Below are 22,801 nucleotides of genomic sequence, written 5' to 3' on the forward strand. Positions count from 1 at the left end.
CAAATATAATACACACACGGGGCACGCCAGCTAACAAGGCTTATTAAAAGAAAATATCCTTCATTAAAGCTTATTCAAAAGTCTAAGGGCATGAATCATGTGGGAAGCGATGGATCATTGAAAAGTTATCTTTTTAACGCTTGAAAAATATTATTGATATACTGATGATTAGTAACTGATTGCATGTTTAGTTTAAATGGGTTTATAACAAAGACTGATTTTTCTCTTTTCTTATTCCACAGTGCATCGTCCATCCATCCATCCATCCATCCATTCATCCATGAGTGAAGGTGAGGTACACAAAACAAACAAAATCACCCTAACACTCAAATCAGTTTTAATTGTATATGTCTTTAGATTGTGGGTGGAAATCTGAGCTTCCTCGCATCTGGAGAACGTGCAAACTCCACACTGAAGGCCCACATCTCCGATGTGTATGGGAGAGTAGTCAGCAGCCCGTCACAGTCCACACACAGAGACAGACAACCACACACAAACACACACACATTCACATTCACACCCACGGGCACTTTAGAGTCGCCAATCAACCTCAACACATATTGAGTGAATCAGAGAAAACACTCACATGTAGAGACGACAGGAAAAGGCCCTCAATGAAACAAGAGTGCTTACCACCACATGCTGTGCAAGAAGGAAAATCAGCAGTCAGTCTTAATTCACAGTGGACCTATTGAGTATGAATGGAAGGGATTTTGTAATTGTGAGGCTAATCGGTACATTCACACAAACAATCTTTATGTAATTACTTTTGGAATGTGACAAAATGGATAAACATTTGCTTTCAAATACAAAAGTGCAACTTCCCCTCAGAACACAGCACTTTGATCCTTCCCTTAAGTCTGATGGATGATCTCTTGGTGTGTTTTGCATGTCTGTGCATCCGCGTCCCGACACACACCTGGGTTACAAATTCTGTCTCAGAATAGGGGCGGCTGGAGCACGAACACCCTCCTGTTTGAAGTGAGCAAATTAGCAGGTCTGCAACATTATCTCCTTTTGGGGGATTGTCTCATATATCAGTGAAAACTACCAGGTGTTCCTCGGAGCAGTGGCTTTAACCTCGCATTCCTGCTTCAAATCACTCACTTATGAAACTTTAGAATGATGATAATTCTACAGTTGAACTTAAAGTACATGTTTGGACAATCAAGCTTGTTTTGTACCCCAAAAAATATTCGCCATCATAATTCCTTTTTTTTTATATGGTATGATTAACTGATGCATTTAGATTTTTATTCACAAAATAACAGAATTCACATTCAAATTAGTAAGAACGTCATCCCCATCCACTACATTTTCAGTTTTGCAATCTCATTGCTCGAACCCGTTCTGCTGTAAAAAACCCGGATTTATTGTTTAGTTGACATAAGTTGAAATAAGAAGTGAAATTTTGCCAAGAAACGCCACAGCCTATTAAGACCTGGCCTCAGTGAAAGCCTCAGAAAGAATCTGGAGAAAAGCACACAATCTTACAGAGCTTATCTCTTTACAGCAGCCACGGTGACCAAGTATGGAAACTTGGATCAAGGGATCTGTCCAGTGGCTGTTTACATTTCTCTCATTGTTTCTGCGTCACCGAGTAGCCAAAGCATTCATTACCTCAGTGGCTCCTGCTCCTTTCCTTTCCTCCCAGCTGATGGGGAGCAGTGGACGAGTACCACGGAACAGGAGGAAGCCCTTACTTAAGACAGAGGCAGTGAAACAATCAGGGCCTGCAGACCCCACCCTGGTATCCCCCCCCCCCCCCCGGTCCAGGAACATGATCTTCTCTCCGGGTTGTGCTCTGCTGTTCACAGACTGTTACACTCACATGCAAACACAAACAGCCCCCCTCCACTTTTCCATGTGCTGCCTATATTTGATTGTACTCAGGGGGCGTCTGCCAAAATGTTACGGAAGATCATTCCGGTTGCCAGAAGCAATGCCCTTTCCCACAAACCCGATGAAGACCTTACATTTTAATATTAGTTTCTTTTCAGAAATACTAAAACAGAGACAGACACACACGTGAGACAGACACACACATACAACTTTGATGTTTTGTTCCCTTACACACTCATATTTTCACATTAGTGACCCATAACATGTCGAGGGTTACCTGAGGGGGAATGTTTCTTCACTTATCTTCACTGTTGAATCTGTTCCAGCACAGCAGCTTCAAGGCTTACAGTTGTGTAAACAAATAGTCATTTGGAAACTTTGGATTCCTTTTGGTTTCATTTTTCTTATTAATCCTAAAAACCTTTACATCAATCATCAAAAGCAGAATAGTCTTACCACATATCCACAACCCAATGTCCTGTCCCACCCTTCCTCCTGTTACTGTAGTGTTTTGATGCTGCCATCTTCTGGTGATCTCTCAGCACAGAAACGCCACAGAATTACACCGCCACTGAAAACCAGCTGGACTGAATGAAGCAGGTGAAATAAAACCAGTATTGTCGTATAGTCTGTAGGCAGAAAAAATATTTTTATTAGTTTCACTGTGTCTCTGTCCTGTGGTCATCACTGTTTCTGGAGAAACAAAAAGGACTTGTAGGGACTTTGTTAAAGAAAAAGTCAGGGCGAGTATTAAAGACTTCCAGTGTCGGCTTCAGACATCATCTCCTCAGTAGATCAGACCCGCTTCCTTTATGCAGTTTGCTTCGCTTCAATGCAGAGGAGCTTTATCCTCTCTACATATTTTCTTATAATAAGCTGTCTGTCTCCTTCTAGCGTGGCCCATTTCCTCTCCTACATTCACACATTCTGTAGGCACATATGTAGAAAATACCTGCAAGAGAAAGAGACACAGCTTTCATTAAATGAATTAACTCAATCCTCAATTCAAAGTGAGCCAATAAAAGCTATTTCTGTCTGTTTCTGGATGTAGTGCCACTGGGGTCCTTAATTTCTTTGAAATAACTTAGCTTATTTAGAATCTATATTATTTGTAATATTTGCACAATAATGACATTTATCTTGGAATAAATTGGGTATAGAAGATGGCTGGACGAGGTTCATTCCTTCATGAAGACGAGCCCCCTGATTTTTAAACATTCTCACCTGCAAAGAAATTCATGAGCATGGCCACCCAGCCCAGTATGTAGGACCAGGAGAATCTCCAGTCACCAAAGCGTCTTCCCAGGAAGTTGACTGTCACTCCGGTATAGATGGCCATACCCAGCAGAACAAAGAAAGCTGTGAGGGAAGAGGAACGGGATACAGGTGAGTAATACTATTGTGTGACGTGGTGTGTGTGTGTGTGTGTGTGTGTGTGGGTGTGTGTGTGTCCGCTGGTGTGTTTCTCAAGGTAAGAGGAAAAATACTCACTGGAGACAAAAAACATGATTCCTGCTGCAAAGGAGCGGTTGAACCTTTCAAAGGAGGAGAAGTGGGAAAAAGACATGATGCCAGCGATGATGCCTGCAAAGCACGACATCCCTGAAAGGATCATGAAGGCTCTGGTGGCATTCCAGTATGCTGCAAGAAAACAGGCAGGAATCAATAGAAGTGGCACCTTTTACAAGTGCTTCTTCAAAACACAATATGAGAGAATAAATATATCTTCACAATCAATGTCTTACCTATGCTGTCAGTCTGCATGTAGCACTTGTTGGACATGCAATATCTCCACAGTCCTTGGTGGGCATAGTTCCCAGACAGGCGATATTGCATCCAGTAGTCTGTTGCAGTAGACACCACTAACAGGATATTACCCACGATGGCACAGAACAGCCCCCCTCCCATGAAGCTGTACATCTTGAGCTGAGAATCAGGGGCAGCTGCAGGGCAACTGTAAAAACAATAGATGTTAGACGGTATTCAAACACTTTGTTTATTGTGTCTTCCAGCAGTGTAAATGAAACCTTTGCGATGTGCGTGTACAATTGCAGATTGTTCAAACATTATAAAGGCAAATGAGTGAACTGTAGAAATGAACAAACTCTTTCACTTTAAATGGATTTGCATTGGCTCCCTTAAAAGTGGATTTGGGTTTGGGAGGTCGCAGGTTCAATATCCCACAGCGTACAGGTCACCACTGTGGGTCCCTGAGCAAGACCTTTGACCCCCACCAGCTCACTGGAGTGCCGTAATGTGGCCTCACCTCCACATCCTAGAAACAGGATTCGTCCATGTGTAAAAGAGGAATTTCCCCAAGGGGATTAACAAAGTTCAGTTAGTTTTTAGTTTAACATATTGTCAGATTTCAGCCATTTAAAATAGCATGTACACTTATTGAATTTTATTTTTTCAACATTTTCCTATGTTTATTTAAACCAATTTTCTTTTGAATAAAAAAAAATTACGTTCAGGTGGTCTTAAATTAAAGCCAGAAAGTATCTGCCAGCAGAAAAAAAAAATCATTGAATTCTAATAATATTTGCTCAAACGGCATTATTTTTTATTCAATTCAAGATGAAGGTATAACTTTTTTTTAAGACTTTGATCACTTGTTTAACCGTTGTTAGACTTGATAGACTGAGTCAGAATTTTAGTTGAATATTCTTTATTAAAATTCTTTGCCCCTGCAAACACAACTAAACAGGAAAAAGGCTTTGGAAGCAAGTTGAATATGTATATTTAGAGCCAGGATGGCTTGAAAAGCTTAATGACAGCTTCCAATAAAAGATTCAGCCCAAAGCAAGCGCAGCAAAGGAATACAAATCATCCATCCCAACAAAAACTTTCCATGAGATTTAATCCAGTAATGAATAAATTTGTAACCGCTTCAATATGCCAATGGATAAGTCCAAAACAGAGTAGACGTCTACAGTTTTTCATGAAAGATATTTCCATCCGATCACAGCCATGTATTATGTAAAAGTATCACAGCAGGATAAACGTTCAAAATCCTCATTAATGTCTGATCCCTTACCTTGTTTGTGGAAAAACTCCCTCACTAGTGCCCACCTTCCTGGGGTAAAGATAGAAACAGGTGGAGGGGGAAGAGACAGGGTGCTGTGGCTCACTTTGAGGACGAAAGAGAGAGAGAGAGAGAGTCACAATACTTAAAATTTGTCCCCTCTGTTTTTTTTTGTTGATGGAAGCAAAATCCTTTGGAGCCACCAGTCGACCTGCGTGTGATGCACTTGAATGAGGCAGTACAGGGGCCGTAGTGCATGTGACCCCCGGAGTGTGTGTGTGTGTGTGTGTGTGTGTGTGTGTGTGTGTGTGTGTGTGTGTGTGTGTGTGTGTGTGTGTGTGTGTGTGTGTGTGTGTGTGTGTGTGTGTGTGTGTGTGGTTCATGGGGCCTTAGAGGAGGGGTGGAGGTCCATGTTTCTTTTTTTTTTTTTTGAGGTTTTGTTTGTTTGTAGATGGTGTGCTCTAGAACTGGGATGTGCATAGGTATGCAGGACCGTCTGCGTCAATGCAACATGCTGAGACAGACATTTCTCTTTCAGTGCAGTTCCCGCTGTGGTGACATGGAGGACCACATATAGAGGCTGCCCTCTATACAGGCAGATTGCCTTTATGTCTACAGTAGGAGTGTCTTAACTAATATGTTAAATATACTGTTTGATACTGAGATTTTCAGCAATGAGTAGCCTTACATCTTTGTAAGGCTACTCATTAACTACATGTCATTCTTGTAATCTTTTACTCTTAACTTATAGAAAGCAAATGGATAACCTTGACCCTTAACCTTCAAACCAGGTGTTATCAGATATGGATGTGTCTTGTGTCCTTGTTGACATGTGCTACAGAGAGAAGTGGTGACGCAATGCTACAGTTCTAATGTCCCAGGTTGAAGGAAACACCTCTCGGGTGCATAAAATGTTCATCAAAAATGAACAACAACGACAATAAATCATGACAAGAGTCTTGTCGGGACTGAAAACCTTCGACACTTATTAACTGGTGTCTGCACTCTAATCAAATGTCTTGAAATCCAAGGATGGGCTGTTTATAATAGAAACAGAGAAAAACTGCTATTTATATTTGTTTTAAGTTTTACAAAAAAAAATCGACATGTCCGTTTTTTTTCATTTTATTATCTAGCTGTTCTTAAATATGTTTTGTCAGAGTGACACTGAGAAATGAATCCATATATTTGTCATATCTATATTTATTTGCAATACTGTGTATTTGCATTTTGTTTGTAAGGGTATCATAATTTTTTATGTCTTAACTGTCAGCATTTACTTAATTTATGTCACAAGACTGCTGAGTTGTAAGTGTTACATCAAAACTGTATTACATATTTGTTTTTAAATGACAAAAAACCCATTTAAAAGTTTGGAAATATCTCAACATAATGGGCGTGTTGAACGTGAACATCCTGTCTGCAGTTTACACAATGATAAGCTTCCAAAGTGAGCAGCGGGAGAAAAAAAAGGCCAGGATGAAAGTTACATAGAATATGGCTTCATAGAAGCAATGGACAAAATTAAAAACTGGTGAGTGGAGTTTTGATGCCATGCTCGCTGAAGCTGTGTTACCTGTGACTAACCCAAACACTCTCCCCTGTAGTCTGTTTTCCATGTGGAGTAGAGAGGGTTTTCTGTGTGTAAATGCCTGGTTGCGTTTGGTGCTATATAAACAAAACTGACTTGTTTTGAAATCACTAGATTGTGATAGTTTTAGACGGTTTTGCCGTTTTTAGACGGTCTTTTTGAGGAGCACTCAACACACACGTGAACCCCTCCGTCTCGTTCGGGAAACACGGTTTGACCTCTCGTGACCCGGATGCTGACGTCACGCCAGAGCCGAGCTGTTCCATCGGTGGAGTAAAGATGGCTGACCAAGGCGCCGCAGATCCTGGTAATAACAACAATAATAAACCCGAAGCGTCTGAGGGAACTATTATCAAGGTCACAGTGAAAACGCCTAAAGACAAAGAAGAAATCGCCATCGCAGAAGATGCCTCAGTCACTCAGGTGAGTCGCGAGCTGCCTGCTGCTCGGACGTCATGCCCCTGCCCACAACTTCAGCTAGGAAGCTAATCGGCTAGTCCCGTTAGCATTCGCCGTCAGCCCTACCGGCTAACCACGAGTGCGTGAAATGAACGTTGTTGTGTGTAACGGGAGTCTTACGGGTTATGTTAACGAATATTTGGCTACATTTACGTTACCAAGATCAAATAGAGACATACGACCACGCTGGTTTATAAAATTGCTAACCGGCTAGTCAGCTAGCGGCGAGAGTTAGCTCGTCGGCTAAGTTAGCTGGGGAGCTAAAAGCTACAGCGTTAGCTCACTGGAGCCAAACAAGTGTCAGCTGACGGCTCCGCTCTCGCTGCGCCTCTTATATCGAGCAATAATGGGCTAAAAGGGACGCCGGAGTGGGTTCGTGGGGATGTTACGTGGTGTGGCTTTCATTTCCCTCCTCGGCAGCTTTAAACGGACTGGAGCTCGGTTTCCCTCTAGAACATTCTCAGTGCTGCCACTGAGTCATTCAGCTTTCTGGGGAATAAAGAGTACCCTCAGTGCTGTCGTTGGCCTGGCGACGTGTTGCAGTGTAATCATAACGCAATCCGTGTAACCACATTCGAGTCGAGCTGCCTGGCTTCAATCAAAGTGGCTTCTATTTCACTTTCCTTTTTGCTGGAGACCGTCATTATACAAAGTGTCTTTCAGTGGTTCATGTTTCATCTTTGAATATGTAACTTTGCCCTTCTCATGTGATTTAATTTCACACACTAAAGGTTCTACCCAGCACCAAGCAGAGTAGGGTGTCCTGTTAATTAAACATTTTTTGGAAACATTTTTGTTCCTATTTAAGATAATACAATTGTTGTCCTACAGTTTGGAAATTCACCCCCCCCCCCCCAATCATATATAAAAAGATCTAAAACAAAGATGTGCTGATCTCGTATCTAAAATTTTATTGATATTATGCAACATAATCTTTTCACATTTTGAAAAGACCATGCATAATGTCTATCTGTTTATAATAGATATACTAAAAATTATTTAAATAAAAGGGACATAAATGTTTTACTATAAATCGAAAAAAAAAAAAGTTAATATCCACCTCTTTATCAGCGAAATAGAATATTTGGACTGACGGATCAAATGAGTACCCAACCAAGATGCTGCTTGAATGTTCCTATAAGATAATTGAAGAAAAAATGTAATGTTCAACAAAAACCATTGACAGGGGCCTCATGCCAGTGATCGAAGCTTTTAGTCAAGACTGCTGCTTATCGTGGTGGATATTTCTTTCCTAACCTGGCAGTGTTTGCTTTTTTTCTCTAATGAGAAAGATAGTATCAATATGTGCGATAAAACAAGTCACAGCAGATCTACAACACACATTAAACACATACACACATGGATATGATCATTCAAATAATGAGTTACTCCTACTTAAAGCAAATTATTAAGTTGTTTTAATCATTTTGTAATGTTTATTCATAAGTTGCATTTTTATGCTGTTTAAGCTAATTAACTGAAATAAACTTGCTCCTGCACTCTATTACAGTCCAGAATCAGCGAACATCCAAACATCAGGTGATCTACACGAAAGACATGGTCGCCATCTTGGATGGGTCTTGGCTTCACTGCCACTACAATTACTTCCATTGAGGATGAAGGTCTTAAATGCACCATTATTAATAAGCAAAACCATCTTGGGTTGTAGCTTATTGTGTGCAGTTTGTCAGGAATCCAACCAGTCTGAAAATTCTGTGAGTTATGATTATTGTACTTGTGTAAACACCTTCTTCCTCAATAGAAGAGAATGCATTTAAGTCTGAGCAGGCCCTCATCCAATATGGCAACCACATCGATTTGTCAGCTCTAATAAACAGCAGCAGTGAAGAAGGCGTCTACTTGTATATATTTATAGGAGAGACAGACACGATGTTTCCTCACATGTCCTACCGTGACTTACCCTGCAGCGTCTTTCATCTACTTCAAAGAAATTGTGTTTCTGAGCCCTGTCATAACAGTTTTTGGAAAGCTTGGATGTGCTCCCACAGTACCAAAGTTCCCCTCACCTTGTTGAGTGGTTCAATATGGAAACATTTCAGTGCAACCTTCTTCTTTTATGTTTTCCTGAGTTGCTTATCATACCTGTGCTTTGATAATGTTTCTGACTTTAGCTGATGTTCAACGGTATCTGAATAATCATCATGCACAACCTTGTAAAGCATAGTTATACATTTTTCAAAAGGCCCAAATTTCAAGCATGTGAAAAACAGAATAACCTTGAAAACTAAAAACAGACATGAAAGACTGAACACACCAACTGTCAATAAACATGCACAATTCAGAACATTTCCTGACAATACTAACTTCACCCATACATTTAGAGACTTTTATTCTTTCCAGTCCAACCCAACAACCTGTAAATAACACATGTTTACATCACCGACATCCTTATCGATGCTGAGCCTTTGTCATGATTGGTGTTATAAAGGGAATATTCACAAGGCTCTGTCCTGTTTGTTGGTTTTAGCAGTAAAATGTTCCAGTAAGGGTGACAATAATTAGTGCATCTATATAACAGAATAAACTTAAATATAATAAGTGGGATCCTTTATTCCATGTAGCAATAACCATCTCATTTATATGATAGCCTTCATACAGTTTGTGGGTTTTTTTCTGTTTTTAAATCTTTTTTCTGCACCATTGCTCACATTGTTGTTTGTGTGTTTTGTAGTTTAAAGAAGAGATCTCGAGGCGGTTTAAAGCCAAACAGGACCAGTTGGTTCTGATTTTTGCAGGGAAGATCTTGAAGGATGGCGACAGCCTCAGCCAGCACGGCATCAAAGACGGCCTGACAGTTCACCTAGTCATAAAGACGGCACACAAGTAAGATTCCAGCGTTATACAAAGCATTCTGGTTCAACACAGTGGTTTGTAGGATCCTTGAGAAGAGTTTCACAGTATAATTTCATCGTGCAGTTTAGTGTATCTTTTACAGCAATAACATTAAGTTTATACAGTTTCCAGATGCTCAATAAGCTGAAAGAATTCCTCATATAAATCTTGTGTATAGGGCGGGAGATGGCGCTAGCACCTCAGCCTCTAGCTCCACCTCCACTCCAGCAGGCAGCACGTCCACCTCAAGTCCAGTCAACCCCCCTCCTACAACAGGCTCTGCCAGCTCTGCCCCACCACCCACACAGAACCCCAACATACTGAGTGAGTTCACCATTACCTCTATTCAAGCGTCTCTTAGTTGTTGAGGTAAGCACAGTGTTTGACCATCTCCTCATGTCCCTTCAGCTGGCTTTGGTGACCTGGCAGGCCTGGCGGGACTGGGCATGGGTTCGTCTAACTTCATGGAGCTGCAGCAGCAGATGCAGAGGCAGCTCATGTCCAACCCGGAGATGCTTTCTCAGATCATGGAAAACCCGCTGGTGCAGAACATGATGTCCAATCCGGACCTGATGAGACAGATGATCATGGCGAATCCTCAGATGCAGCAGCTGATGGAGCGCAACCCCGAGATCTCCCACATGCTCAACAACCCTGAGCTCATGAGACAGGTAAAGACACTTTCAGGGGGCCCTAATAGCATTTCACAAACCAGCAGAGGTGTGCTTAAAGTGGGGTCTTCCATAAGCTGAATGTTAGATTCTTTTATTCAGGGTCTGATTGGGTTTTTTTTCTCTCACCTCCCAGACCATGGAGCTAGCCAGGAACCCAGCCATGATGCAGGAAATGATGAGGAACCAGGACCGAGCTCTGAGCAACCTGGAGAGCATCCCAGGAGGTTATAACGCTCTGCGGAGGATGTACACGGACATCCAGGAGCCCATGTTCAGTGCTGCCAGGGAACAGGTATCTGTGAGGAATCTTTATTAATTACAACTTTCTGTGCATTGTCAGTGTTTTACGGAGTGCTGTTGCCACTACGACTTTGTTAACCAGATTCTGACTGTTTCAAATGTGTCCCAATTCTTTTCCTGCAGTTTGGTAGCAACCCGTTCTCAGCTCTGGGCGGCAACTCTGATGCTGGTGCCCAGCCATCACGGACGGAGAACAGGGAACCCCTCCCCAATCCATGGGGGCCACCGAATTCCTCTAATCCATCCGAGAGTGCAGGAGGAACCACAGGAAGTACCAGCACCACTGGAGGCACCAACCCCAGTGTGTCCAACCCTCTGGGCATCAATGCTGGTAGTCTGGGAAATGGTACAACCGAGCAAAATGAGTTTCCTCATATTCACCCGTTGACGCTGCATTTGCAAATTATTCTGTTACTGGTTTATCTGATTTGTGTGTGTAGATATCTCTTTTAGAGATAAACCTGTTTAGACACTGTACAAGTCTGCAAACAGAAACTTGTAGATTTTCAGACGAGGTAGAGTTGGTGTCAGGTTGTGTTATAGTCGCCTTTATAGTGAATGTGCTCTAAATTAGCCTTAGTGCAATGTCTCCTCAAGGTATGAAAACACGTGTGTGTGTGTGTGTGTGTGTGTGTGTGTGTGTTGCAGGCATGTTTAACAGTCCGGGCATGCAGAGTTTAATGCAGCAGATCTCAGAAAACCCTCAGCTGATGCAGAACATGCTGTCTGCTCCCTACATGCGCAGCATGATGCAGTCACTGTCTCAAAACCCAGAGTTAGCCTCCCAGGTAAGCCGATTGATGACGGTTGTACATTTACACTTGCATGCATGCCACCATGCCAAAGACCATTTTCAGCGTAAACCATGATGTTTTCCTTGAACTGCTGAACTTGTGTGACGTCTGTATGGAGACCACATGAACCCAGTTTGTTCAACTTAAATCAGCATATTTAAATGAGTATCGTACTCTGTGCTGTAAATCAACAAAGTTCATTGTCACAAAACAGAGATTATTTAGAATTCTCAATGTGTTGTTAAAAATCCTTGCATGGGCAATAATGTGAAAGAGGAAAACTTGTAATGTTTGAGCAGCATCACCTTGTGTAGAGTGAGAAATAACTTTGTTATTGTCTCTTTCTATCAGGTTTTGATGAATAATCCTTTGTTTGCTGGAAACCCACAACTGCAGGAGCAGTTCAGATCCCAGTTGCCTGTCTTTTTGCAGCAGGTACTGCATGCATTTCAGTTCAATTTCTTATTTCTGTATTTCAGTTTTCTCTGAGCAAAAGCAGAAAACAACATGTTCAGATTGGTTCATAGGCCAAGATGACAAATCTCAGTGATCCACAAATATTTAGAATTAGTCTGTTGATGCAGTGGTGGTCTGGAGATTGTAATCAGACGTTTGCAGGTTTGAATCCCATTGTCAGTGGTTTCCTGAATGAAGCCTTTAATGAACACCGGCTCAGATTGTGTTGAGAAAGGGGCTCGCCTTAAAATGTGGGCCAGATCAAACATGTGAACCACGTAACCTCCTGTGGCTCTACTAGAGATTAACTGAAATGCTGTCCCTCTTTATTAATCGAAAAAAAAGTAAAACAAAATTCTCCCAAATAAAAACTTTTGATGCTGATTTAGCCAACTGGAGCTGAAATTAATGGTAATCCCACCCACATTTTGTCGGCTTTTATTCATCTAAATTCTCATTGTCATTCGTAACGTTGGAGCCATTAGGCCAATGCGTTCCTGTCTGTTTCCTCTACCTTCACTTTGTGTTTGTTTTTGAGTGGATTTCCAACTGTGATGAATCTTTTGGGTTCCAGATGCAGAACCCGGAGGCGCTGTCGGTGATGACCAATCCTCGGGCCATGCAGGCTCTCATGCAGATCCAGCAGGGCTTACAGACGCTGCAGACAGAAGCACCAGGCCTCATGCCCAGGTATGCTCACACTAACAGACATACACACCGTTTCATTATTTAAATCTCTTGTTTATCTCTAGTGATTGAAGCTATTAAGAAAACTGTTTTCTTGGCTTTGGGCGGGGGCCTAGTTTGATGTCGGGTGGAATACCTGGCATACCAACAGGAGGCGGCGTGCCCACAGAGAACCCGGCCTCCTCACCCAGCAGCGCTGGAACAAACGCCGCCCAGCAGCAGCTGATGCAGCAGATGCTCCAGATGTTTGCTGGAGGAGCTGGAGGAGGAAGTGCAACGGTACACTCACGCAGACACAGGCAGGAGTCGCATCCCTCAAACATGCATGCAGTTCTCAGTTCTTAGCCTGCTGTTGATCGTGTCCCCGCAGACCCAGACCCCGGAAGTTCGGTTCCAGTCCCAGCTGGACCAGCTGAATGCCATGGGCTTCATCAACCGCGAGGCCAACCTGCAGGCCCTCATCGCTACTGGAGGAGACATCAATGCCGCTATTGAGAGACTGCTAGGCTCACAGCCCTCGTAAAGACATGCAGTACATACTGACACACCGACGTGTGCGTACAAACATACCTAACTCATAAAAAACACCCAGCATTCACCGAGATCCGAGAGAAATTAAAATGTATCGTCCCAAACTTTACAGAAGAATTTTGGGCAGGATCTGTAAGACCCTCGTTCTGCATCTGGTCTCAGTTCATTCCCTCGTCCCTCCATTTTTCACTTTCTGGCATCATCCAACCAGATCTCTTTCCAGAGTTCTGCTGTAGAGTCGTACCGAACTACTCTCACCTGTTCTGATGCAGAGAAGATAAGTGACCCCCCCCCTGAAAAAAGGATTCCCAAACATTTTATTCACTCATTGTTTTCTTCTCATTTAACTGGAGTCGAGTTGTTGCAGGCAGATATTTACATGACACATATTAAACCCATGTGATGTGATTGGCAGTTGGCTCTGTTTCATGCGTGCTCACTGTGAGGCCGTTGGTTAGTATTCAACTAGCAAACGGACACATGAAGATCATCTGGTATACATTAATCCTGAACACAAGCAGGAAGACTTATTGTCCACACAGAAGTTCAACCTCATTCCTCACTCTGTCCCCATTCTTCACATTCTTTCTCAAGTTGCTGTTTTGGCCCAACAGCTTTTCACTATTTATTGCAAGTGCTCAAGAAAACGAAGCCCTCCACACTTCCTCCAAGTTAGAATTTGCCATTCCAAATGAAAGTGCCCACTCACAGGAGCACAGTATTTCTTTTCTTTTCTTTTTTTTTTTCCTTTCTGAGACGCCTCTGCTGTGTCTGCGGTGTTCCACAGGCCTATCAAAGAAATGACAGCCTCACGCGGTGGGTTGATTAGATGAAGCTCACCCAGTAAATCCCACTCATCAACCAGATCTTCAGCCATTACCGAGTACCACATTGCAGCGACTCTGAAACCGAGAGGGCTGTTAGAGTAAAAATAAATGAAACAAACTTTGTTATCATTGAAATCAGAATCAATATTTTTTTTTCCATTTGTTTTTTTTCCTTGAGGTAAAGTTGGTACCTAAAGATGACAATGATTTGTCTCGCGTTCAAATAAACACAAATCAAAAGAGTGAAAACATGAATAACTTCACCAAATTTCCTGGTATGGTGGCACCATACTTTTCTCAAATCATATTATAGTTTTTTTTTTTTTTTTTTTTTTTTTTTTCATTTTGAAAATTTCAGCATTGTAGTTGTGGTAACCTTGGCAACTGCTTCAATAGCTTTGCTTTGTCTGTTGACCTCAGCTGAAGAGAAAAAGAAATCCATCTCCCGATTGAACATGTTGGAACTAACTTTTAACAGTACTGTACTAAAAAAAAATTAAATAAAACATGGTCAAAAACAGTCGACGGCCCTGTGTTCATTACGATCCCAGCTCGAGTCAGAGGTGGGTTTGTTCTGTGGTATCGTCTGGGCCTGTACTACAACGTGGGATAATTATGAGGCTGGTAATCAACCCACTACCTGAACCCAGGTTTTTTTCAATCTACCAGCACGTGATGGAGGAGCTGTTGGCTGCGTCTCGTCGGCAACCGTAGATACATAATCACAAGCCGTCCGGAGATTTACTGTAATGTGTAAATGTACGCGTTTTTGTACCCTGACCCACGTGGTGATGGCCGTTCTCTAGGAGAATTGTTCACTTCGTAGTTTTTTTTATTCTTTATTTTTTTGACCCGCTGAGCTTTTTTCTGACTATAACCTTCTCTGGTGCAGGTTTGGTATTGAACGTGAGTTACCATGACAACGTACGCTGATTAAAAAAAGCTTGCTAGTATTGAAAACTCAGAATTAACTCTCAAGCTACCTGACTATGCCAAAATCCAACTTTGTAGTCCACACCTGGGTCTGAGTACTTTTAAAACTTCAAGATGCTCATTATACAAAGTAATACACAGTTATATTGCGTGAGGAATATGCAATGTAGTACTGAAACCCTCTTGAAATATCTTATAGATGTCAACAATGCAAACAAAACACCAGATGAAAGTAAACATACAGGAATCTTTTTGATTTTTTTTTCATTTTAAGAGCAAAAGAAGAAATGTAAAGCTGCTTCTGGGAGTTTTCATGTGTGTTTCAAGTTAGTAGAGCAGGTTCCTCCAATCCTCAGGCTGGTGGGGTTCTGATCTTGCCTCCACTGGGGTGTGAACACTTCACATCATGGTTAGTGTGAGAAGGGATGTGACGAAATCATGTAAAGGGCAGCGGGACTGCTCGAACAGGAAAAATGCGCTTTACAAGTCTCCCATAGGTGGAGAAACTCAAAAAGTTGTAGTTGTAGTAGCCTGGAAATCTTTATATGTAAGTTAAGGTTAACTTTTATGTGGATGGGTTCAAGGCAGATACTTAATTCATAATTTAATAACATTCTCACGGAAGTATCTGATCTAAAACTGACTCCGATTTAGTCTTATAAAGCATTAACATTAAGAACAATGAAAACGCAGCACGACACAAGTTCTGTACCTGCGACCCGCCAGTCATCTGGAGAAACGGTGGCACGTTCCTGGTCGACTTCGCCCGTAGGTGGGGTCTATTGTCACACAAATGAGCAGATCAGCGGGTGGAAAGAACGTAGGAGAGGGTGGAGTCTGTCTCAGCCGGTAGTTCTACCTGTTTGTCCTGCTTTCCTTGCTCCTGCGCTTCTTTGGGTGTCAGCTGATGTTCAGGACACCTGCCTGCGCCGCCTTCCTGCCTGCCCGTCCGTCCTCAGCCAGGAGCTGCCCCTATCCACAGATAAAGAAGGAAGCAGCTCAACCTGTTCTCTCTCTCTCTCTTACTCTCTGTGTTCTCCATTTTCACCTTTACTCTCTCTCTCCACACTGGAGAGAGAGACGGAGGAGTGTGGCTGTACTTTCTTTCCGTGCGTTTTTTTTTATTCATTCTCTCAACTCCCCCTGGGGATCCAGTATTGAAGGTGGTTTCAGGTGCCTGGGGGAAACCGGACCTCTTCACTGGATGCAGCATGGGGTCTGATGAGTCTTACAATTTTGTGTTTAAAGGTGAGTTTTCTTCCACTCTGATTGGGGTCTGGACGCGCTGGACTGTGTGTGTAACATAAGGGTGTGTTTGTGTACATGCTGAAGCTGTGAGGTGCAGCTCTGGTTGCTGCGATTTGTAAGGAAGCGATAGGAGCAGGGAAAGGAGGAAGTCATTTCTATCCGTAAAAGAATTGACCTTTGACCCATAAGAGGGACATAATCCCACATTTCCTGATTCGGTTGTAGAACGTCGCCTGGTGTGTATAGTTTTTGGGTTTTTTTTCTCTCCCATGATTAAGCTCGACCACCATTCCATTGATTCCAGTGCATATAGTCAGCCACTCGGAGGATCTGCCACGTCTGTGTGATGTCACAGTCTGGCAACTTGTTAGGGTGGCACGAAGTCTGCACCCGTCTGACCAGATGAGAGATAACTGAATAGTCACAGTTTCACTTTAAACGCTTAACAGTCAAATACCTCTTCGGTTAGTCAAATACAATCAATTTTCAATGTTATTTGCTTCTTATAAACCTTCTTCTTCTCTTGGCTTCTTTTTAAAGTGGTTTTGATCGGAGAGTCCGGCGTCGGAAAGAGCAACCTTCTGTCTCGCTTCACCAAGAATGAGTTCACTCATGACAGCCGCACCACCATTGGTGTCGAATTCAGCACACGAACTGTTCAGATGGATAACTTCACCATCAAAGCTCAGATCTGGGACACGGCGGGGCTGGAGCGCTACAGGGCCATCACCTCAGCGTGGGTACACACACTCACACCACCGTCACACGAGTAATGGTCGCATCACATGAGAGGAGAATTCTCAAATCAGCGTTGGCTCTCGTGTCTGTGGCAGTTTAACTGACGCTGATTTCACTGCATCTCAAAACCACTTCTGCCACGACGGCTTCGAGTTTCAATATTGGGTTCCCCTCGTGTGTGTTTAGCCTCTCTCTTTATCTCTCTCTCTCTCTCTCTCTCTCTCTCTCTCTCTCTCTCTCTCTCTCTCTCTCTCTCTCTCTCTCTCTCTCTCTCTCTCTCTCTCTCTCTCTCTCTCTCTCTCTCTCTCTCTCTCTCTCTCTCTCTCTCTCCCTCCCTCCCTCCCTCCCTCCCTCCCTCCCTCCCTCCCTCCCGGTAGGTATTACCGGGGAGCGGTCGGGGCGCTGCTGGTCTACGACATCAGCAAACACCTGACCTATGAAAGTGCAGAACGGTGGCTCAAGGAGCTGTACGACCACGCAGACCCTCACATCGTAGTGATGCTGGTGGGAAACAAAAGTGACCTGGATAGCCTCCGGACGGTTCCCACAGACGAGGCCAGGGACTTTGCAGGTTCCTGAACAGTGTTTGTAATCCATTATCTGATCGTGAGGCTGCAGACTGACGTTCTTGTTGTGACCACAATGCTTTTCTCGTTCCCAACCAATCCAGAGAAGAAAGGCCTTATGTATATGGAGACGTCAGCGTTGGACTCCACAAACGTTGAAGCTGCTTTCAATGAAGTTCTCACAGGTACAAATAGGCCCCCAAAAACACCCTCCAACCGCATTAGTTCCTCCTCTTGTTCAGATTCAAACTTTGCGGTGTCCTTATTCCCCTCAGCGATCCATAAGAAGGTGGCCAGCAGGGAGGTGACCCGCGGCTCCATCTCTGCCGTGACCCTGTCCAGCCCCATCAGAACATCCGGCGAGGCTCAGGAGGAGCACAAAGGCTGCTGCAGTCGCTCCTAACAGACGGCTGCTCCCTCGAAGCTCTGCCTCGCCCGTGTTGAACCAACAAACGCGCTCCGCTGCGGGTCGAGCTCTCACAGGATCTGAAGAGCGAGGCACCTGGTTCACACGTGACCACATGGTGTTCAGAGCGCAGGAAATATAAAAGCTGTACAGTGTATGACTCACTGATTCACTGCCACAAAAGAAAAAAAAATTTATATAAATTTTATACAAAATAATCCATTGCCAGATGGCCATGTTCAACAAAAGGTATTGTTGCAGTTGTGTTCTTTCTTTATACTCCTGTTGTTAGAAATACATTGTAAAGTTTTGTTGGTTTTATAAAGGAATGCACAAGGATGTACTTGGAATAAATTATTTATGTTTATTTGTTTGCTTGTGTTTACCACAGAGGGATACAGATCGGCTTTTATCTGCAAGGGACACATTCACTAAATGAGATGCAAGAGCAGGAGGGATATGGGAGGTGGGTGGTTAGGTTTCAGTAAAAGTAGTTACATCTCCATATAAACAGAAAATAAATCACTTGAAATGTTCAATGTACTGTCATTTAGATCAGGTTATGATTTTTTAGGATATTACCATCAATACGAGGCGATGCTATGTTGCTCGATAGAAAAGGGTGATTTTTATTGTTTAGTGTGCTGGTGATGAAGTTTAATCTACACAGATCCATAATGCTTGTGTGTAATGTTCACAGTATATCAGATGAGCTGCACCCTGTGGTGACAAGTCATAGAGGGGGATCAGTCCTGAGTCAAACTGCTTTGTCTCTTCTCAGCCTGTAGGTGGCAGTGCTGAATTTCTAAACTGATTTCCAAACCCGAGGATGCTGTATTGTAGTGAAATGCATTTGTTCCCTCTCTCTGCTTATTAGGTCCAATATTTGTCAGACTACCAGCTTCTGTTCGCTCTATTATTGCTCATGATATTGAGCTCATGACACGCAGTGTTGTCGCCATGGTTGCGACCTTCAATGCCCTCTCGGCAAGGTATTCGGCATCCTCATCGGAAATTAATTTACACTTCTCCCATCAATAGTAAATTCATTCACAGACTTTATTGCTTTATGTCAGTGTGCGCGTGTGTGTGTGTGTGTGTGTGTGCGCGTGTGTGTGTGTGTGTGTGTGTGTGTGTGTGTGTGTGTGTGTGTGTGTGTGTGTGTGTGTGTGTGTGTGTGTGTGTGTGTGTGTGTGTGTGTGTGTGTGTGTGTGTGTGTGTGGAGAAGATCTCCAGACTTTGGATGTAATTGGACACAACTGACAGAATATAATTCTACAGGAGCAATTGTTAATGACATTCTGGACAGATAGTGCTCTATCTCTGGCTCACAGATGTGCATAAGCAGCCTTTACTGTAGCACATGTGAGTGTGTGTGTGTGTGTGTGTGAGTGTGTGTGTGTATGAGTGTGTGAGCTGTGTCCCCCCCAAGCAGGATTTCTCCTCCAGAGATGATTTTGCTATAGTGAAATGACCGCAAATGCTTTTATTAAGTTTCTCTTATGAAAATATGATAGGAAGGCTCTGCACCGAGCAGTAAATGTTTAATTATATCCCGTGAATGAGGATTTTCTTTATGGGCTGAGGAAAGGCATCTGGTGTAATAATCCGTGCAGGCTGAACGGGCTGCACAGGTTGAAAGTCTGGTCATGCAATCTATAAATCTCACTTTGTCCTGAGTCCAAAAAGTGAGGCTTATGCCTTTAAAAGTTTCAAAATAAAAAATAAAAAAAATTGCCCTGAACAATGCAGAAAGAATGAACTTCTCCTACATTACAGGTTCTTACAAATTCCTCCTGCTCCGTCTCTGACCTGGCCTTAAAGGCAAAGCTCCCCACAGCGGTTGGAAAGAATTGGATTTAGCACATACATGTGGTGGCTATTACCCACGTGCTACTCGACATGTGTAGCTTGTAAAAAGTGTGTCTAAAAGCAAGACTCCGACATGTTAAAGTGATGAGTGGAATAGCACCTCTGACATCTGTTTATTTCCCATTTACAGCTCCTCCCCACCTGCAGCTCTTTGTTTCCGTAGGTGGAGTCTTATCTTCTCAAGAGATCCCACCTGCGGTAGTGCATGAGTGCACAAAGTCAGCCGTGATCCGTGCGCTCGCTTTAACCTTTCACCTCATGCACGATAGTTCTTTGTTCTGCTTCTGTTTTCAAACGACGCCGCGTCTCTGTCTGATAAAGCTCGTTTTCAAAACTAACTTCCCTTCACATAAATATACCCTCTTAAAACATTTTCATTTCTGCCTTTCTGTTTCTCACTCTGACCTAATGACAAGCAAAATCACACGTGTGTGGGCGGGCGTGCAAAGTTGACTTCCAAAGTGCAAAATGTGCGTTCCCTAAATGCCTTACTGATAAAATATGGCATCATTTTCTTACTGATGTAGGTTGGTTTAGCTGGTCCAGTGCCGAGTTTTCTGGTGCCCCAGCTGAATAGAATAGTACCAGACAATCCTGCTGTTGTTGTATTTTTTTTAAAATTGATTTCTTTTTATCAGGCTGTTCACTCTTGATGCTCTGCAGCCGTGGATGCAGCTTGGTGGCAGAGCATCCCAGGTTTATTCCATTGTTTATTGTGGTAATTAAATTGATTAATTATACTCATTAGAAACGTGCATCTGTCTGAAAAGAATCTCATTTCAGATGCTTTTGGTTGCTCTGGTGACTTCAGTCACAACAAATACAATTCTTCAACTTGTTCCAACGTCCTTTAGTGAGACTAAAACACAGGTTGCCCTTGTTTACCCTGGTCCAAACAGCAGCTTGGTGTCTGACTGCCAAAAGGTCTTGGAGTGCAGTGATTTTCCCTGGATAGCAATAAAATGTGAGTCTATTAAAATCCCCAGGTTATGAACTCACACCTGCTATTGACAGGTCGGTGTTTGTGTGGGCGCGTGGCTGCAGCCGTGCATGCAAACACACGCGGCGAACCAAAGTCCAAACACAAGTGTGAAACAGCCTTCCTCCGTCGGCCTGCATCTGCTCGCTCGTGTCAGCGCAGAGCGCAAAATATGAGATTTCCACGTCTGCTGACATCATGGCATAAATATAACCAAAGTCAATGCACGCTGATTACCATGGTGATGTTGTTATGGCGACCAATCAAAAGGAGAAGTGAGCTGATGGGTGACTGTGTGTGTTCACTCTCGATTTCCCAAAATGCACAGTGGAGAGAGAGAGAGAGAGAGAGAGAGAGAGAGAGAGAGAGAGAGAGAGAGAGAGAGAGAGAGAGAGAGAGAGAGAGAGAGCTGAAAACGAGCAGGGATGGATTACTGCCTGGAGGTGACTGCCGATGAAAAATAAATAAATTTTACACTTGTGTTTCTCACTCCTGCTGGAGACTGGACCTGTGAAGCCTCGATTTGGTTTGTTCAAAAATCAATACACAGTGGAAATCTGTTTCAGTCAGCTAGAGGGAGGCAGGACGGACCTGCAGCAGGTGGTGTGGGTGGCAGAGTGCATCATAAACACACAACTACCTCCGATCATATATTTACATCATATATATCTTGAAAAAAACCTCCCTGACTCTGGACTTCACCGATTCTCAACGATGCCCTTTGGCAGGAACTTCAACCAAATTGACTGAAAAACAGCTTTGTCTTCACTTATCATCACTGTTTGGTAAGTGATGTCAGTCACTGTGCGAAGTGGCCCTCCATCACTAGAAGTCATGTGAACAGGGAGAGTAGGAGGTGCGCCTCACTTGGAGGATTATCACTGGATTACAGTGTTTTAACTGAATGAAATGTTACACAATGTGATAATTGGTGATGATATAATTGTGCTGGTTAGGATTATGGTGAAAAGGTCGGTGAAAAACCACATATGGATGCAAAACGCTATCACGACATCACAAGGGGACAAATAATGGTGGAAGAACTCACGTGCACCCTCCTTATGGAAAAGTTTATTTCCACCTAATAGTCTAAACATTACAGAGAGATAAAAATGACCTTCATTTGCCCTTGCATGAAGAATTTCTATTCTATTCTATTCTATTCTGTTCTATTCTATTCTATTCTATTCTATTCTATTCTATTCTATTCTATTCTATTCTATGTGTTTGTACATTCATTGTGTTTTGCCAGCTTCACCTCCTCAACTCAGGTCAATTAGGTCCTCAAAAAGCCTCTAATTTCATCAGAAGCCTGTTGTGTTTGGCCGTCCAGCCGGGGGGGGGGTCACAAGATTCCTTTCCAGCGGGCAATTAAACAGGTTGCCAGCGACAAACAGGGCCTCAGCGTCAGTCCACTTAGCATAATATTGCACACCTCAGTTGCCGTGACAACCGCGGTGTTTGCCTGTGAGGCTGAGATGCTAAATGGCTGCAGGTGTAAAGCGACGCTCCGGCCCACCGTGCGAATGTGGTTTCCAGCTGCAACCCGAGCTTCAGGCCTGGTGTAGAATAAGATTGCCATTAAGATATTAAGTCTCCTGTGACAGGTGAGCTTGCGCTTCTCCCTGCGCTTGTGCTCAAGTGATGACATCTTGGGAGCAGGATGCAGATCATGTTTTTGGCCACTTTTCCTGTCACATGTTATAACCAAGCCTTTTCATCCACTTGACTCGTCGCTGGTTTTTGGTGCGGCCCCTCTGACCGCGGAGTGACTGGCTCCGGCTTTGCCAGGCTGCCCAACAGTTTACCCACCGGAACAAAGTTACACTTCAGCAATTTAAAAGTGAATTCCCACTCTGGCGCAGCACTTGAAGAAAGAAGACACCTGGAGAATTTGAAACCTTTGAAAGCTTTTCTCCATGGAGGGAGAAACCTTTTAGCCGCTCCTTCCAAGAGTTGGGGAGAAATAAAACGCCTATGATACCACACAGCCCCCCCCAAAAAATGATCTGCTCTTTCT

At 43.2% G+C, this 22,801-nt stretch overlaps 3 protein-coding genes across 6 annotated transcripts; 2 read left to right on the top strand and 1 right to left on the bottom strand.

Moving 5' to 3' along the window:
• Positions 1–2,732: 2,732 nt before the first annotated feature.
• On the bottom strand, positions 2,733–3,780 carry LOC308122644 (lens fiber membrane intrinsic protein-like; the record flags this gene model as incomplete). The annotated part of the gene is made up of 4 exons (XM_080484610.1): positions 3,588–3,780; positions 3,334–3,483; positions 3,067–3,201; positions 2,733–2,794 (listed from the first exon to the last, which is right to left on the bottom strand). Exons 1-4 carry the CDS (start codon positions 3,760–3,762, stop codon positions 2,733–2,735), a joined length of 522 nt encoding a protein of 173 aa, XP_080340736.1. The 5' UTR covers positions 3,763–3,780.
• Positions 3,781–6,698: 2,918 nt separating this feature from the next.
• Positions 6,699–14,562, top strand: ubqln4 (ubiquilin 4). Of its 4 annotated transcripts, none has more exons than XM_080484603.1 (11): positions 6,699–6,881; positions 9,610–9,761; positions 9,949–10,094; positions 10,179–10,441; positions 10,578–10,742; positions 10,868–11,090; positions 11,393–11,532; positions 11,890–11,973; positions 12,569–12,684; positions 12,798–12,960; positions 13,052–14,520. In XM_080484603.1, the coding sequence occupies exons 1-11, from the start codon at positions 6,738–6,740 to the stop codon at positions 13,202–13,204; spliced, it is 1,749 nt and encodes a 582-aa protein (XP_080340729.1). In that variant the 5' UTR covers positions 6,699–6,737; the 3' UTR covers positions 13,205–14,520. The 4 variants fall into 4 exon arrangements, with proteins under 4 accessions (XP_080340729.1, XP_080340730.1, XP_080340727.1 ...); XM_080484604.1 differs by having other exon boundaries at positions 6,708–6,881; positions 10,578–10,736; positions 13,052–14,562; XM_080484601.1 differs by having other exon boundaries at positions 6,708–6,881; positions 12,569–12,683; positions 12,785–12,960.
• Positions 14,563–15,862: 1,300 nt separating this feature from the next.
• On the top strand, positions 15,863–18,986 carry LOC308122642 (ras-related protein Rab-25-like). Its single transcript, XM_080484608.1, has 5 exons — positions 15,863–16,220; positions 16,761–16,956; positions 17,336–17,529; positions 17,629–17,709; positions 17,800–18,986. Exons 1-5 carry the CDS (start codon positions 16,184–16,186, stop codon positions 17,925–17,927), a joined length of 636 nt encoding a protein of 211 aa, XP_080340734.1. The 5' UTR covers positions 15,863–16,183; the 3' UTR covers positions 17,928–18,986.
• Positions 18,987–22,801: the final 3,815 nt, after the last annotated feature.

Source organism: Lipophrys pholis (assembly GCF_963383615.2).
Source record: "Lipophrys pholis genome assembly, chromosome: 17".
Lineage (NCBI taxonomy): Eukaryota > Metazoa > Chordata > Actinopteri > Blenniiformes > Blenniidae > Lipophrys > Lipophrys pholis.

What these genes read in the sequence shown, in the direction of transcription:
- ubqln4 (XM_080484601.1), top strand. Translation starts at nt 6,738, where the DNA reads ATGGCTGACCAAGGCGCCGCAGATCCTGGTAATAACAACAATAATAAA. An exon ending in ACAGAACCCCAACATACTGA is followed by an intron (nt 10,095 to 10,178) that starts GTGAGTTCACCA and finishes ATGTCCCTTCAG; the next exon opens with CTGGCTTTGGTGACCTGGCA. An exon ending in CTGCCAGGGAACAGGTATCT is followed by an intron (nt 10,743 to 10,867) that starts GTGAGGAATCTT and finishes CTTTTCCTGCAG; the next exon opens with TTTGGTAGCAACCCGTTCTC.
- LOC308122642 (XM_080484608.1), top strand. Translation starts at nt 16,184, where the DNA reads ATGGGGTCTGATGAGTCTTACAATTTTGTGTTTAAAG. An exon ending in TACAGGGCCATCACCTCAGC is followed by an intron (nt 16,957 to 17,335) that starts GTGGGTACACAC and finishes CCCTCCCGGTAG; the next exon opens with GTATTACCGGGGAGCGGTCG. An exon ending in CGAGGCCAGGGACTTTGCAG is followed by an intron (nt 17,530 to 17,628) that starts GTTCCTGAACAG and finishes CAACCAATCCAG; the next exon opens with AGAAGAAAGGCCTTATGTAT.